Genomic DNA, 15,462 nt, shown 5'->3' on the forward strand with positions numbered 1-15,462 from the left:
ACAATGCAGCAAGTTCGGACGTCTTACATTTCCGGATGGAGAGGTACTTTTCTCCTCGTTCACCAAGGAAGAAGAAAGGAGAGGAGTTCAAGAAGAAGAGAGAAAAAAAAGGTAAAGAAGGAAGTTTTTACTTTTTATTGGGGTGATTTGGAGCGCTGGGGCATTTTTAGCGACACGTCCTTCCCTAGTTTCCAGGCAGAATAGGGCGCTGGGCTACCTGTTTGGCGATCCTTTGGTGGCCTCCGCGCCGCTCCCCCCTGCATCGGCAGTCAGGAGAATTAATCTAGGCCCCGGCTTTTCGGGCCTAGCTCTCCGCGTTGGCTCTGCCCCTTCTTCTCTACATCCGGCCGGTCTTTTCTCCTGCCTGTCTCGTCTCTTCTGGCCTTCCACTGTTAGCTCCGCCCACTTCCTCGACCACTGCTTGGGTGCAGATCTCCGCCATCTTCCTCCTCCCGGATATGGCGGCTGGCTCCGCCTCTTCCTCTGGTTCTTGAGAGTGGGTTTATCTATACAGAGTGTGTTCTTTTCCCCTGCTGCGGGCTCTTTTCACCAGCACCACAGGCTGTAGCCTTCATTTTGGACGCTCTGGAGACAGCTTAGTTCCTGCTGGGACTTGCATCGTCTTGCTCTGACATCAGCATTCAGCACAGGTAGTACTGTGAGTAGCCGCTCTGCAGCCTGACACTCTCCTCTGCATCTTCCTGTCCCCTAACCTTCTGGCCCCTGTTAGTGGTTCTGTTTCATCATGCCTAATAGTAAAGCAGAGCGTCCTTGCCCTCCTACCTCTTCCTCTTCTTCTTCTGCTCTGGTCAGACATTTTGTGTGCTCTTCGTGTAAGTGCAAGCTTCCTTCGGGTCAGTCCTCTCCCCTCTGTCAGGACTGCAGCAACCCCATCATGCTCACTGCCCAGGAGCCCCTTTTTGTCCTAGGTGACAGCGAAGCCCCTATTCCAGGCTGGGCTTCCTCTCTGTCACAGTCCGTGGCGGACCTCACCAAGGTGTCTCAAAACCTGGTGTCCGTGCTTGACAGGTTGCCCCTTCCTACGCCTGCAGCTGCTAGTGAGTTACATGAATCACAGTCCGGGCCTTCTAACACAGGCCACAAGAGATCCAGACATGAGCGCCGTTCTAGGTCCTCTTCCCGCTCCATCTCACCCCCGGGCTTTCCCGGCGGTCTACCTCTTCCCGATCTTCCTCTCCCAAGTCGGGCGAGACGTTTTCGGACGCACCATTAGAGGATGATTCGGATCTGGATTCGGACCAAACCTCTAACATGAGAGACATGGTCCAGAGCCTCATGGTGGTCAACCAGACCTTTAGCATCAAGGACACCTCTACGGAACCCACAGATCAGGCGGTTTCGTTTACACGGTCTCAACCATCTTCCAAGTTCTTCGCTCCTCATGGAGAATTTGAGGAGATTCTTACCAGGGAAAGAGAGAACCTGACCAGATGCTTTCAGAGAGGAAAGTGCCTCGGCGTCCTATATCCCTTTTCTCCTGAGCTCACCGCTAATTGGACAGCTTCTCCTACCGTGGCGTCCAGACTGTCCACCAGCACTTTGCTCCCACTTACTAATGGAGCATCCCTCAAGGACTCCAATGATAGGATCATAGAATCCTTTGCAAAGATAGCCTTCGAAATGGGCCAAACAACTCCTTCAGTGCATTCGTGCTGGAGCTCGTCCAGATAACCTGGCGGATCTCACCAACCAGATTTTGCATGCAGGGAAGTACTTGTTCTCTGCCTCCCTGGATGCCGCGTCTTGCAAAGCTCAAGCGTCTAGCAATATTGTGGCTATCCGGCGCACTGTCTGGCTTAAGGCCTGGCAGGCGGACTTTTCATCAAAGAAGTCACTTATCAGTTTGCCTTTCCAGGGATCTCATCTATTCGGCTCCATGCTGGACCAAATTATTGAGGATGCTACCGGGGGCACGAGTTCCCTTCTTCCCCAGTCCAAGCCTCGTCGGCCACCTCCGAAGCAGCAGTTTCAGTCCTTTCGTCCCTTTCGCCATTTTGCGGCAACAGAGGCTTTTTCCCACCAGCAAAGGCCGCAGGCTCGCCGGGATAGGAAGAAGGTTTCTTTTAAAGCCACCCCTCCCTGGCATTCCCGTTACACCCAAGGTAGATCCACCAGGCCTGGCAGATCTTCCTCGACATGACTCGTGTCAAGAGCCCAGCATATCTCCCAAGCTGGGCGGTCGTCTTTTCGTTTTGAGAGACGTTTGGCTCGACTCGATGGAGAACGCATGGGTCAGGGAGGTTGTATCCTTGTGATACAAAATAGATTTTGTTTTGTGGCCCCGAGATCGATTCTTTGAATCCCGTCCCCAAGGGATCCTTCTTTAGTCCCGGGTTTCTTTGCAGCCATTCCCTAACTTCTCAGTTCAGGGGTAATCGTCCCCATCCCGGAATGAAAATGCTTCACAGGTTTCTATTCAAACCTGTTTGTGGTGCCGAAGGAAGACGGCGCGGTTCGGCCCATCCTGGATCTCAAGTTGCTGAACAGGAGAGTCCGCCGGAGACAATTCAGGATGGAATCCCTTCATTCAGTAATTGCTTCTATGGAGTCGCAGGACGCCTATCTTCATGTCCCGATTTTCCCAGGGCATCAGAGATTCCTGCATTTTGCGGTACAACAGCATCATTTCCAGTTTGTCCCGACTCAGCGACTCATTTTTCTAGGCATGCTATTCAACACTCGTCAGACAAGGGTTTTTCTTCCCGAAGAGAAGAGAGCGATCCTCCAGCAGGGAGTTTGCGCTCTACAAAGCTCTCGGCTTCCTTCCTTCCACTCAGCCATGAAGGTTCTGGGGAGGATGGTGGCAGCTTCAGAAGCAATCCCTTTTGTCCAATTCCATTCAAGACTTCTTCTGCAGGCCATCCTTTCGCAGTGGGACAGGTCTGTTCTCTCCCTGGATCGTCCGTTTCGGCTCTCTTACCAAGTCAAATGATCTCTCAAATGGTGGCTGGAATCCCTTCTCATCTTCCAAGGCAGGTCCTTCCTTCCCGTCCACTAGCAGGTGGTGACGACAGATGCCAGCCTTCTCGGCTGGGGAGCGGTATTTCGTCATCTGCCAGGGACGTGGGTGGTTGGAGAAATCCTCTCTGCCGATCAACATCCTCGAGCTAAGAGCTATTCTTCTGTCCCTCCTCCACTGGGAAAGGCTTCTCAGGGGTCTGCCAATCCGAGTCCAGAAGAACAATGCCACAGCGGTGTCATATGTCAATCACCAGGGAGGGACCCAGAGTTCCTTGGCGATGGCCGAGGTAGCCAAGATTCTTCTCTAGGCAGAGGAGATGGTTCCGGCGATATCCGCAGTTTATATTCCCAGCGTGGACAACTGGGCCGCCGATTTTCTCAGTGGCGAGGGCCTCACGGCAGGAGAGTGGTCCCTGCATCAGGAGGTATTCCATCAGATCTGCATTCGATGGGGGACTCCGGATGTGGACCTCATGGCGTTCCGACTGAACAGGAAAGTCCCACGGTTTGTCTCCAGGTCCTGCAACCCACTCGCGGTGGGCGTCGACGCTCTGGCCTTTCCCTGGGCGCATTTTGCACTTCCCTGTTTCCTTCCCTCCCCCTCTTTCCCAGGCTGTTGAAGATCAAGGTGGAGGGGGTGCTGGTCATACTGATCGCACCGGATTGGCCCAGAAGGTCTTGGTTCGCATACATTGTCAATCTTCTCGCGGACGCCCCTTGGAGGCTGCCAGACAGACCGGATCTTCTGTCCCAGGGTCCAATCTGCCACCAGAATTCTCGGTTGCTCAATTTAACGGCGTGGCTGTTGAAACTGCGTTGCTAAGAGCGTCCGATCTTTCAGATCTGGTGATTCTCACTATGATCCAGGCTAGGAAGCCGTCATTTTCCAGGGTCTATTATCGCACCTGGAAAGCCTATTTCAATTGGTGTGAGTCTCAACACATTCCGCTTATGTCTTTTTTTCTTCCTTCCGTTTTGGCATTTCTCCAGGCAGGATTTGACGCTGGTCTTGCTTAAGTTCCTTAAAGGTCCAGGTGTCAGCACTTTCCATCCTTCTCCAGAAGAATCTATCCTCCTGTTCTCAGGTCAGAACTTTTCTTCAGGGGGTTGTGCATGCGGCTCCCCCCGTACAGGACACCTGTGGACCCCTGGGACCTTAATCTAGTTCTGGAGGCTATGAGGAGTCCTCCCTTTGAACCGCTCCGAGAGGTTCCCCTGTCCTTTCTGTCTTGGAGGGTGGCGTTTCTGGTGGCCATCACCTCCATTAGGCGCGTTTTGGAGTTGGCGGCCCTTTCCTGTCACCCTCCTTTTTTGGTTCTGCACCAGGATAAGGTGGTTTTGCTGCAAAAGTTCAATATTTCAGGAATTATCAATAACGAAAAGTGAACATATAATCCCTATAAAAGCAACTTTAATTGCATATAAAAATAAAACCACCCATTCCCAGTGAAAAAATGACAAATGGGATCCCGATTATTTGGCGCCCCCACTCAGCGAGGACTGTCCCTCACTGCCCTGTCAATCCCTGATAACATAGGTATGAAAACAATGGTTGATAGTATAGAGATGAACAATAAGAGTGCCCTAGAGCTTATGCAGACATCCCAGACAAATAAGACAAAAAATTACCACATCATGACAACATGGTCCACCATATTCCAAGACAGTGCCTTATAAGATGAGGCATAAATAGAAGTAAAGAGTCGTGGCCACTTATCATTTCTGGAGTCACCCCAACGCGTTTCCCCGCAAGAGCGGTTCATCAGGAGGCAAAGCAGATGTAGAAAGTGTCCATCATGTCAGATATCAAGAAGAGATGGCACCGAAGGTCAGAGAGGCTAACCTTATATAGCCCCAAATTACACCTCAAATAGGTGACGCCCACACAATCAGGCGTTCACATCACAAGGAACCATACACATGGACAGTTCCACACGTGTCGCAATTTACTCACATGGGCATGTCATACTTCCATGTCACCGGGTCCCAGCGTGCGCTCCACTCAGGAACGCAGACAAAGATGGCCGCGGCTACTTCCGGTCTCTGATAAACCTCCCCGGCCTAATGCGCATGCCCGAGAACAAGCCACAGGGCATGAAGCCAGGAACAAACATGGCCGCTGTACACAGACAGACTGAAACGCGCATGCTCCAATCTCAGTCAATGCTCACGATATTCACGCCACTTAAGTCCCAAAGCGCATCACAGATACAGCGCAGGACAACAGTCAGAGCCCAGAAAACAGGATGATCGTAGAATATCAGATCCAAATGGGACATGCTCATACACACGGCGATCATTTTCCTAGAACAGCGCAATACCTCAGAAAGCGACTACAGACCATTCAGTTATAACATATACATAAGGATTATATGTTCACTTTTCGTTATTGATAATTCCTGAAATATTGAACTTTTGCAACAAACTGAAATACTTGACATGGCCAGTTTTTTGTCTACCTCGATCAATACAGACTTGTGGGCACAGGACGCGAACCAGGTTTTTTCCATTAACCCTGTTGCAGATAATACCGATAACCCTTCTTTAAAAACTTTGTTCAAAGAACTTTATTTGGCATATAAAGAAAATATTAAGTCCTGGTGGGAAATACGAGGCCTAGAGAATTATATAAAAAATAGGATAGTACCTAAGGGCCTACGTATAAATATACAACCCTCACCTAGAACTGCAAACCCACAATTATTGGCAGTTTGGACAAAAGAGTCGATTGAATCATCGATTCGGTTTATGCAGCTTCTCCTTATTGAAGAGAAGAAGTTGTTTGAGGATTCGACAAAGAGACTAAACGGGTTGATTGAAAAAGTACAAAAACTTAAGTCAGACCCTGAGTTTGTTAAAAGGGAAACTGGTCTTCAAACATCAGTGGAAAAATTTCAGATTAATCTGAAGGATAGGAAGCATTCTCAATTTACCCGAGATCTTGCCGAATTTAAAGATAATAGAGCATACAAGTACCAAGGGGGTTATTCTACGGAAGTGTCATCTTCCGATATTGATACCTCTGATACTGAACGCACTGATAACTCCAATACATTGAGAGGTAGAAGGGGGCTTAATAGAACGAGATGGCGTTCATACAGAAATCAGTACAGGCAAAGAGGTGCCGGGAGGGGTCCTTACCAATCACCCTCTGGCTCCTCCTCTTCGGTGCAATCATCTTTTTTGGACAAAGGCCCAACAGTAGGGTACGATTTGAGGAAAAGACCTTAATAGATCAAGGCCAAATAATTAATTTGTCATCATATGTGCTATCAGGGGATGAGTACTGTGTTCTTCAGAAGGGATTGAATTTTGTACCTACGAATGTTTTTAATTGTTTCAATTGGGTAAAGGATATTAATCTTTTTGGATGTAATCTAAAATGGAAGCTTTTTTTCAAACAGTATGATCGAGAACAGTGTCTCCGGTTGGGGCTTTCTGAGGATGAATTGGAAGGTCTGGAAGCCTTAACGGGTCTCCTGAGGGAGAATGATCAACAGCGGGGGATAGGCCCGTTTACTACATTAAAAAATAGAAGCACTAGAGTACCACCCATCAAGGAGATAACAAGTATAGATATTTTCATCAAAATGGTGGAGGAGGACTTACGGAAAATTCCACATATTGATCCACATGGCCAATCTAACCTTAGATCTGGTGAAAAACTGGCCTTGGAGAAACTTGAAAAAAATGCTAACATCATTATAAAAGCCTCAGATAAGGGTGGTAATCTAGTGCTCCTGGATCATGATAAATATCGAGGGATGTGTTATTCCCTTTTAAATCATAGTGACACATATGAAATCTTGGGTGGAGATCCGACTGAGGATTTTAAGGGTGAATTGTTGTCAATTCTGAATGGAGAGAGAGATGGCAAATTAATCTCTGATAATGAATTTCATTTTTTGATGTCAAATTCACCAGTTATAGCAACATTTTATTCCCTTCCCAAGATACACAAGGGGCTAGAACCACTTAAGGGTCGCCCCATTGTCTCGGGAATTGATTCTCTGACCCAGAACAGCGGTATTTATCTGGATAAGATCCTGAGACCTTTTGTAAATTCTTTACCCTCATATGTGCGTGATACATCTCATCTATTAAGTCTTCTGGATGGGGTTACGATTGAGGATGGTACGCTGTTGGCATCTATTGATGTAGAGGCACTATATAGTTCAATCCCACATGAATGTGGTCTGAAAGCTGTGAACCATTTTTTGCAGACGAGAGCCGTGGAGTGTCAGGCGCACAATCAATTTGTCATAAAGCTGCTCACGTTTGTTCTAACGCGGAACTACTTCCTCTTTGATTCAAAGTACTTCCACCAGCTCAGGGGAACTGCGATGGGGAGCCCCTATGCCCCGTCGTATGCAAATGTCTTCCTGGGCTGGTGGGAGGAAACTTGTATCTTTGGGGAAGAGGAAGAATGGTGGAACCCGTATATTAGCCTCTGGGCCAGATATATTGATGATATTTTGATTTTATGGTCTGGCTAGAGGCTGACTTCCACCGCTTTATTGATCAGATTAACCATAACTCCATTGGTCTTAATTTTACATCTGAGTGTCAGATCACAACTATTAATTTTTTTTACCTTACTATATCTAAGAGACCCGATGGTAGTGTAGGTACATGCACCTTTAGGAAGCCTACTGCGACGAATAGTTTGTTAAGATGGACGAGTCACCATCCAGTTCCACTCGGGGATACCAAAGGGCCAGTTTCTCAGGATCAGGAGAAATTGCTCCGATATCGGTACCTTCAGAAAACAGGCTAGTGATCTTTTTGATAGATTTAGAACAAGGGGTTATCCTGTGCATATCCTAAGAGGACCATGGGTTGAAGCTTCTCAGGTTGAGAGATCGTCCCTTTTCTAGAAGAAGGGGATACGGAATAGTGCTAATGAAAATCTAGTGAGGTTAATCGGTACATACGATGGACAGTCGCATAGAGTATATAGAGTTATCAAGAAACATTGGGGAATTCTCCTGGCTGATCCTAACCTGAGAGGTTTTATCTCACAGAAACCTAGTGTCACATATAGAAACGGGAGGTCAATAGGAGACCGCCTGGTACATAGTTTGTATCAGAGACCGGTTAGAACTGGTACCTGGCTGGATAGAAAACCTATAGGTTTTTTTAGATGTGGTAACTGCACCAGATGTAACACAATGAATCAATGTAAAACATTCACGAGTGCAACCAATGGAAGAGTCTTCTGCATTAGGGATTTTGGGAATTGTAAATCTACAGGTTTAGTGTATAAAGCGACATGCACATGCCCCATGGACTATGTGGGTAAAACCACTAGAGAGTTGAGAGTGAGAGTGGGCGAACATTTGGGCGACATAAGAAATAAACGGGATACTCCGGTTGCCCGACATATGAATGGTGTCTATAACGGCCGCCTGAATGAGCTCGCTTTAAACATGATAGAACTAATAAAACCCAGGGTGAGGGGAGGGAATTTGGATAAAATCATTTTGAGGCAGGAATGTGAATGGATTTTTCGTCTACAATCCCTGTTCCCAGATGGGATGAACGAGTGCATGTCTTATACCTGTTTTATTTAACACTGACTATTTTACATTCTCTGGTTCGATAAATGTGCTATTTCAAGTGTATATGGGAGCATAATGGCATGTTTTAACACGTTTATTACGTGTACCATATTATTGATCTGATTAGTATATCATATTTTGTCTTATATTTCGTTTCAAATTATATTTATGAGTTCCACATATAGTCCATTCTGAAATTCATCATTTGGACTTGTATTATGGGCCTTATGTATATGTTATAACTGAATGGTCTGTAGTCGCTTTCTGAGGTATTGCGCTGTACTAGGAAAATGATCGCTGTGTGTATGAGCATGTCCCATTTGGATCTGATATTCTATGATCATCCTGTTTTCTGGGCTCTGACTGTTGTCCTGCGCTGTATCTGTGATGCGCTTTGGGACTTAAGTGGCGTGAATATCGTGAGCATTGACTGAGATTGGAGCATGCGCGGTTCAGTCTGTCTGTGTACAGCGGCCATGTTTGTTCCTGGCTTCATGCCCTGTGGCTTGTTCTCGGGCATACGCATTAGGCCGGGGAGGTTTATCAGAGACCGGAAGTAGCCGTGGCCATCTTTGTTTGCGTTCCTGAGTGGAGCGCATGCCGGGACCCGGTGACATGGAAGTCTGACATGCCCATGTGAGTAAATTGCGACACGTGTGGAACTGACCATGTGTATGGTTCCTTGTGATGTGAACGCCTGATTGTGTGGGCGTCACCTATTTGAGGAGTAATTTGGGGCTATATAAGGTTAGCCTCTCTGACCTTCGGTGCCATCTCATCTTGATATCTGACATGATGGACACGTTCTACATCTGCTTTGCCTCCTGATGAACCGCTCTTGCGGGGAAACGCGTTGGGGTGACTCCACAAATGATAAGTGGCCACGACTCTTTACTTCTATTTATGCCTCATCTTATAAGGCACTGTCTTGGAATATGGTGGACCTTGTTGTCATGATGTGGTAATTTTTTGTCTTATTTGTCTGGGATGTCTGCATAAGCCCTAGGGCACTCTTATTGTTCATCTCTATACTATCAACCATTGTTTTCATACCTATGTTATCAGGGATTGACAGGGCAGTGAGGGACAGTCCTCGCTAAGTGGGGGCGCCAAATCGGGATCCCTAGGGTGCCAACCTCCACGGACAGTAAGGTATCAGTTGAGTTTATTGTAGGGCCTTGCAGCATCTTAGTTTAGGTCTATATTGTGGCATTTGCCATTTTTTCACTGGGAATGGGTGGTTTTATTTTTATATGCAATTAAAGTTGCTTTTATAAGGTGGTTTTGCGGCTTCCTCCTTCCTTCCTTCCCAAAGTTGTGTCTGCCTTCCACCTAAATGAGGATATCGTCCTCCCTTCCTTTTGTCCTGCTTCGGCTCATCCTCTGGAGCGTTTGTTGAACAAGTTAGACCTGGTCAGGGCGGTGAGGGTCTATCTGGCTAGGACCGCCCCCTTTAGGAAGACGGACTCTCTTTTCATCATTCCTGATGGTGCTCGTAGAGGTCGTCTTGTCTCCATGGCTGCAATTGCTCGCTGGATCAGAACGGCGATTTTGGAGGCTTACCGGGTCAAGAACAGAGTTCCTCCCCCTGGGATCAGGGCTCACTCTAACCGGACAGTGGCCGCCTCCTGGGCAGTGCACCATAGGGCTTCCGCCCTACAAATTTGCAAAGCGACAACTTGGTCTTACATCCACACTTTTGCCAAATTTTATAAGGTTCATACCTACGCTTCAGCGGATGCCAGCCTAGGCAGAAGGATCTTGCAGGCGGCAGTGGTGAGTTCTCCGACCTCAACGAAGCTTCAGCTATTCCCTCCCCAGGGACTGCTTTGGGACGTCCCATGGTTCCTGCGTCCCCCAATGAAGCGATAGCGAAAACAGGATTTTTTGGTTGCTCACCGTAAAATCTGTTTCTCAGAGCCTTCATTGGGGGACACAGCACCCTCCCATGATTAACAACTTTTGTTCTTTCTTCTGTGTTATATTGTTCCAGTTAGAGTTGTCTGTTTGTTCCTTTCTATTTTGTTACTTCTCCTGCTTTCTCACTGAGTAGCCTAGTGCCAGTCGGTGGGGTGTACACTGCAGAGGAGGACCTTTTTTTTTTCATAGTGTCAGCCTCCTTGTGGCAGCAGTATACACCCATGGTTCCTGTGTCCCCCAATGAAGGCTCCAAGAAATAGATTTTACGGTAAGCAACCAAAAAATCCTGTTTTTTCACTGTTGGGTTTGTATTGGGCAGGTGATGAGCATTGCCTGGTTTTCTCCACACATATCGCTTAGAATTATCACCAAAAAGTATCAGACCACAGAATCTTATTTCTCATAGTCTGGGAGTCCTTCATGTGTTTTTTAGCAAACTCTATGCAGACTTTCATATGTCTGGCACTGAGGAGAGGCTTCCATCGGGCTACTCTGCCATAAAGGCCCGACTGGTGGAGGGCTGCAGTGATAGTTGACTTTGTGGCACTTTCTCCTATCTGCCTACTGCATCTGTGGAGCTCAGCCACAGTGATCTTGGGGCTCTTCTTTACCTCTCTCACAAAGGCTCTTCCACGATTGCGCAGTTTGGCTGGATGGCCACGTCTAGGAAAACATCTGGTGGTTCCAAACTTCTTTCATTTAAGGATTAGGGAGGCCATTGTGCTCTTAGGAACCTTGAGCACTGCAGAAATTCTTTTGTAACCTTGGCCAGATCTGTGCCTTGACACAATTCTGTCTCTGAGCTCCTTGGCCAGTTGCTTTGACCTCATGATTCTCATTTGATCTGACATGCACTGTGAGCTGTGAGGTCTTATATAGACAGGTTTGAGCCTGTACAAATCAAGTCCTATCAGTTTAATTAAACACAACTGGACTCCAATTAAGGAGTAGAACCATCTCAAGGAGGCTCACAAGGAAATGGACAGCATGTGACTTAAATATGAGTGTCCGAGCAAAGGGTCTGAATACTTATGACCATGTGATATTTCAGTTTTTCTGTTTTAATAAATTTGCAAAAATTTCTACATTTGTTTTTTTTTTTCAGTCAAGATGGGGTGCAGAGTGTACATTAATAAGAAAAAAATGAACTTTTTTGAATTTACCAAATGGCTGCAATGAAAGAGAGTGAAAAATTTAAAGGGGTCTGAATACTTTCCATACCCACTGTACAATAAAGTATGTTGTATGTTCTTCGAACTGACACCAATGAAATCTACATCTTGCGTTGCAAAAAAAAAAATAGGCCCTCACACGGCTTTATCCGCAGACAACTAAAAAAGCAAACCAAAGTTATGAATTTTTTAAATATTAACCCGTTTCTGACATCGGACGTAATATTCCATGTGCCCTGGGCCTATTTGACCATGGACGGAATATTGCGTCATCGCGATCACCCGCGCACACAGGGGGTGTAGATAAAAGTACTGCCAAGTGGAGTTGCTTGCTTTTGTTTTAGCATAATTATTTTGCCCAATTTTGCTTTAGTTTCTACTCCTTTCTGATTCCTCCGCAGATAATGTACAGCATGAGACGACTTGCAGTTTTAGAGGCCCAGAACCTTTATGTGGGGCCCCAGACAATTACCGACAGTCACAACTTAAAGGGCTTGTTCAGCACCGAGGAGATGAAGCCAGATCCTGAGAAAGGAGGATACGGCGTAACGAGCTTCCTGACGTATAATTGTCTGCGGGTAAGCGGGAAAAACATGTAAGCGGAATTCTCTATTAACATGGTGGGTTGTGGGCTCCAAAATAGATAAATCCTTCCTGGGTGTAGGCCGCACATAGGCTGCAATTGTGCCAATCTCTAATGTTCAGGGTCAGAGGTCCCTAGTCACTTATGGGAATAGCATTGTGTAAGTGCAGAGTTAATGTTAAAATTGCCAGCTTATTATAGGGGTTGTGCAGATAAAACAAGATAGGTGATAACTTGGTAGGTGTCTGACCACTTGGGCCAGCACCCATCTGCAAAATTGGGAACTTGGATGTCGACCACTGCTCCATTCATTCGCTATGGGATGTCCGGAGAAAGTGGAGCGGTGATTAGTGATTAGCGAACGTGCTCGGATAAGGTCTTTGTTGTGCTTGAAAACTATGTTCGTGTCCCCGTGGCTGCATGTCTCGCGGCTGTTTTAACACTGCAACACATGTAGGGATTGTCTAACAAACAGACAATCCCTGCATGTTGAACAGTCACGAGACACGCAGCTGCGGGGACTCGAACATATTATTCAAGCTTGCCAAAGACACTCTGATAACACCCAAGCATGCTCAGATAACGCCTTATCTGAGCACATTTGCTCAATACTAGCGGCAATCAAGCGTTAGTCTAAAAAAATGACCTATTCTGCCAAACGGTGCCATTCCCAGCAATCGGACCCCCCACCAATCTATAAGTTATTACCTATAGGATATGATAGGGGATACCATATTTTCACCGTACAAACCCATTAAGAGACTATTCCAAAGTGCACAATGGAGCCCAGCATTTTTTAGTTGTCCCTAGTTGTCGTTATGTTTGTAGTGGGTACACAGAAGTCCCCTGATGACCGTTCGGCCATACTGTGCAGCTCAACAAAAGTTTAACGCAAATATTCATAACGTAAAAGTAAAATGACGTGTCACCATAGGATGTGGTTGTTGTTTCTTTTTATATCTGTATATGTTAATGTGATTGATAATTATGTGTTTTTTTATTATTTTAGAGCGACACAGATTTCTACAGTGACTGCCTGCGCTCGTTCTGGACCTGTCCTCGCTGCGGTCTCTACATGCCATTCACCCCCTTGGAACGTATGGCCCATCAGAACAGCTGCGCAGAGGAGACAGCTCAGGGTACGTTACAAGCCACTGCCTGCAATATAGAAGGATGTACATGACATTTGTTAGTGATGTCAGGCACCCGATACTGTATAAGGTTTCTTTTTTTATTTTCTTTATTTTGTGTTTTTTTACGAAATGAAATCGCGATCAGCCATCATGTAAACAAAAACGTAATCCTGCATAAAAAACATTCCTTCAATATTTTGTTCCAAGATTTTAGTGTCAAAAAGTTGCTCGTTTTGTATTATGTAATTTTTATTCAAACATTTGCAATTTTTTTTTTTTTTTTTAACGTTGATCTCAACAATTTTCAAATGTGGTTAGGAGGAGTAAATGCAAATAGATCAAAGCAGGATATATCAATTATAACTTTAAAAGGTAGGGGCTAAAAATTGAAAAAACATTTAGACAAAAGTGTTAATTCTAAAGAACAAGAAACATAGGCCTACTCCTCTTACACCATTTTTGTGGATCCAGTACAGACCACGTCAGGTGTTTGTGCTGGCTTCGGGAGAAATGTCTGCGCTGTTCAAAAGTCTACAAGACCGCTGCAGTCTGTGATTAGTTGCAGTGGTCAGGTGATTAGAAGGGCACATCATTGGTTGTATTTCTGACGACGCGCTCTTCTAGTTAGTGGCTACAGCTGTCCTGTTGACTTCCAAATAGAAGCAGACATTACTTCTGGAGACTTCTAGAGTGGCTTAGGCTGGGCGGTGAGTGTACCTCCATTTAAATCTTATCTATGACTAGAAAAAAAAAATGATATTCGTATCATACAAACACTTTAATTTTGTAAAATACATTTTAAAAAATTAATAGTATGGAGTGAGCATTGTAATAATAATTGATTTTTTTTTTTGCCATAGAAGTGGAGGATGCAGAATCCAATGTGTCATCAGTGACCTCTCTGCACAAGACATATCACTGTAATGTGTGTGACAAGGACTTGGTTCTGACACCTACTGAGATCCTCAAACACAAGAGGCAGCATAGGAACTCTTAGGGTAAACACATTGTGGGAATGGACGCACCTGAATCCCCCTCCCCATCTAGACGCCTTATGTTTTCTATTCCAAATATTAACTTATAGCATGACCTCGGAGTCCGCATGTTATCCATATCATCCACAACCTTGGTCGACTCTTCAAACAGAAATGAAGTATATAAATGTGATAGATGCCATGTGGGCAGTCAGATTGGTGACTGTCACTACCATGAAGCTGCTCTGCTCTGTGCTCCTGGTGCCTTTCTTCTTCGTGGGGCTTCTGGCCGAGTGCCCCTCAGCAACTAACCTCGTAAATGAGGCGGGGGAGAAGCTCTGCACCCGTATGTTTGAACACAGCAATATTTACTTCGACCAGTCCTGTGGAGGTGACTTCCTCGATGCCAAGGATGGTGACGACTTCCCATACATGCCATCCGGATGGGGAAAGAAGATTTCATCCTTGGTGGTTGCAAACCGCTGCACCCTGAAAGTGTGGAGTAAATCCGGCAAGTCGGGCAACAACCGCAGCTTTAACTCCGGGGTAGTCTACCAGCTGAAGGACTACGCTAATGGACTTTTCGGAGACTGGAATGATGCCATCCAGTCTTATTATTGCACGTGCACATAATGTACCAGGTGACTTTTGGGCAATGCTAGACTGATGATGGTTGCAGAATAAATATCCATCTACCACGGCTTGTAGTTGTGTTTTTTTTATTAACTACAAATATTTGGGGAGGGGGAGTTCTCTAATGATTGGTATCATATTAATCAATTAATTATCCTACTTTTCTATATCAAAAAATGCTACAAAGTAAGAATGCTTTAAAAAAAAGTGTTAATTTTTTTTTTATCAATTTACCAAATCCAAAATTAATGAGCAAAAGAGAAATCTAAATCAAATCCATATTTGGTGACCACCCTTTGCCTTCATCAATTCCTCTAGGAACACTTGTACTTGCACACAGTTTTTGAAGCAACTTGGCAGGAGATTGTTCCAAACATCTTGGAGGACTAACCCCAGATCTTCTGTGGATGTCGGTTACACAAATCCTTCTGTCTCTTCTGTAATCTCAGACAGACTTGATGTTGAGATCAGGGCTCTGCAGACCGCCATCATAACTTCCAGGAC

The 15,462-nt window shown here is 45.7% G+C and overlaps 1 protein-coding gene and 1 pseudogene across 1 annotated transcript in view; both read left to right on the forward strand.

Annotated features, from left to right (window-relative positions):
* DHX34 (DExH-box helicase 34) overlaps positions 1 to 14,696 on the forward strand; it is a 46,434-nt gene extending 31,738 nt beyond the window's left edge. Inside the window, exons 15-17 of the mRNA XM_073549341.1 lie at positions 12,037 to 12,213; positions 13,228 to 13,357; positions 14,212 to 14,696. Coding sequence (XP_073405442.1) covers positions 12,037 to 12,213; positions 13,228 to 13,357; positions 14,212 to 14,348 — 444 coding nt within the window. The 3' untranslated portion in view covers positions 14,349 to 14,696. The remainder of the gene's footprint in view (positions 1 to 12,036; positions 12,214 to 13,227; positions 13,358 to 14,211) is intronic.
* LOC141051646 (syncollin pseudogene) lies at positions 14,560 to 14,958 on the forward strand (annotated as a pseudogene).
* The last annotated feature ends 504 nt before the right edge of the window (positions 14,959 to 15,462 follow it).

Source organism: Dendrobates tinctorius, unplaced genomic scaffold (genome assembly GCF_039654945.1).
Source record: "Dendrobates tinctorius isolate UK_male_01 unplaced genomic scaffold, ASM3965494v1 ptg000158l, whole genome shotgun sequence".
Taxonomy (NCBI): domain Eukaryota; kingdom Metazoa; phylum Chordata; class Amphibia; order Anura; family Dendrobatidae; genus Dendrobates; species Dendrobates tinctorius.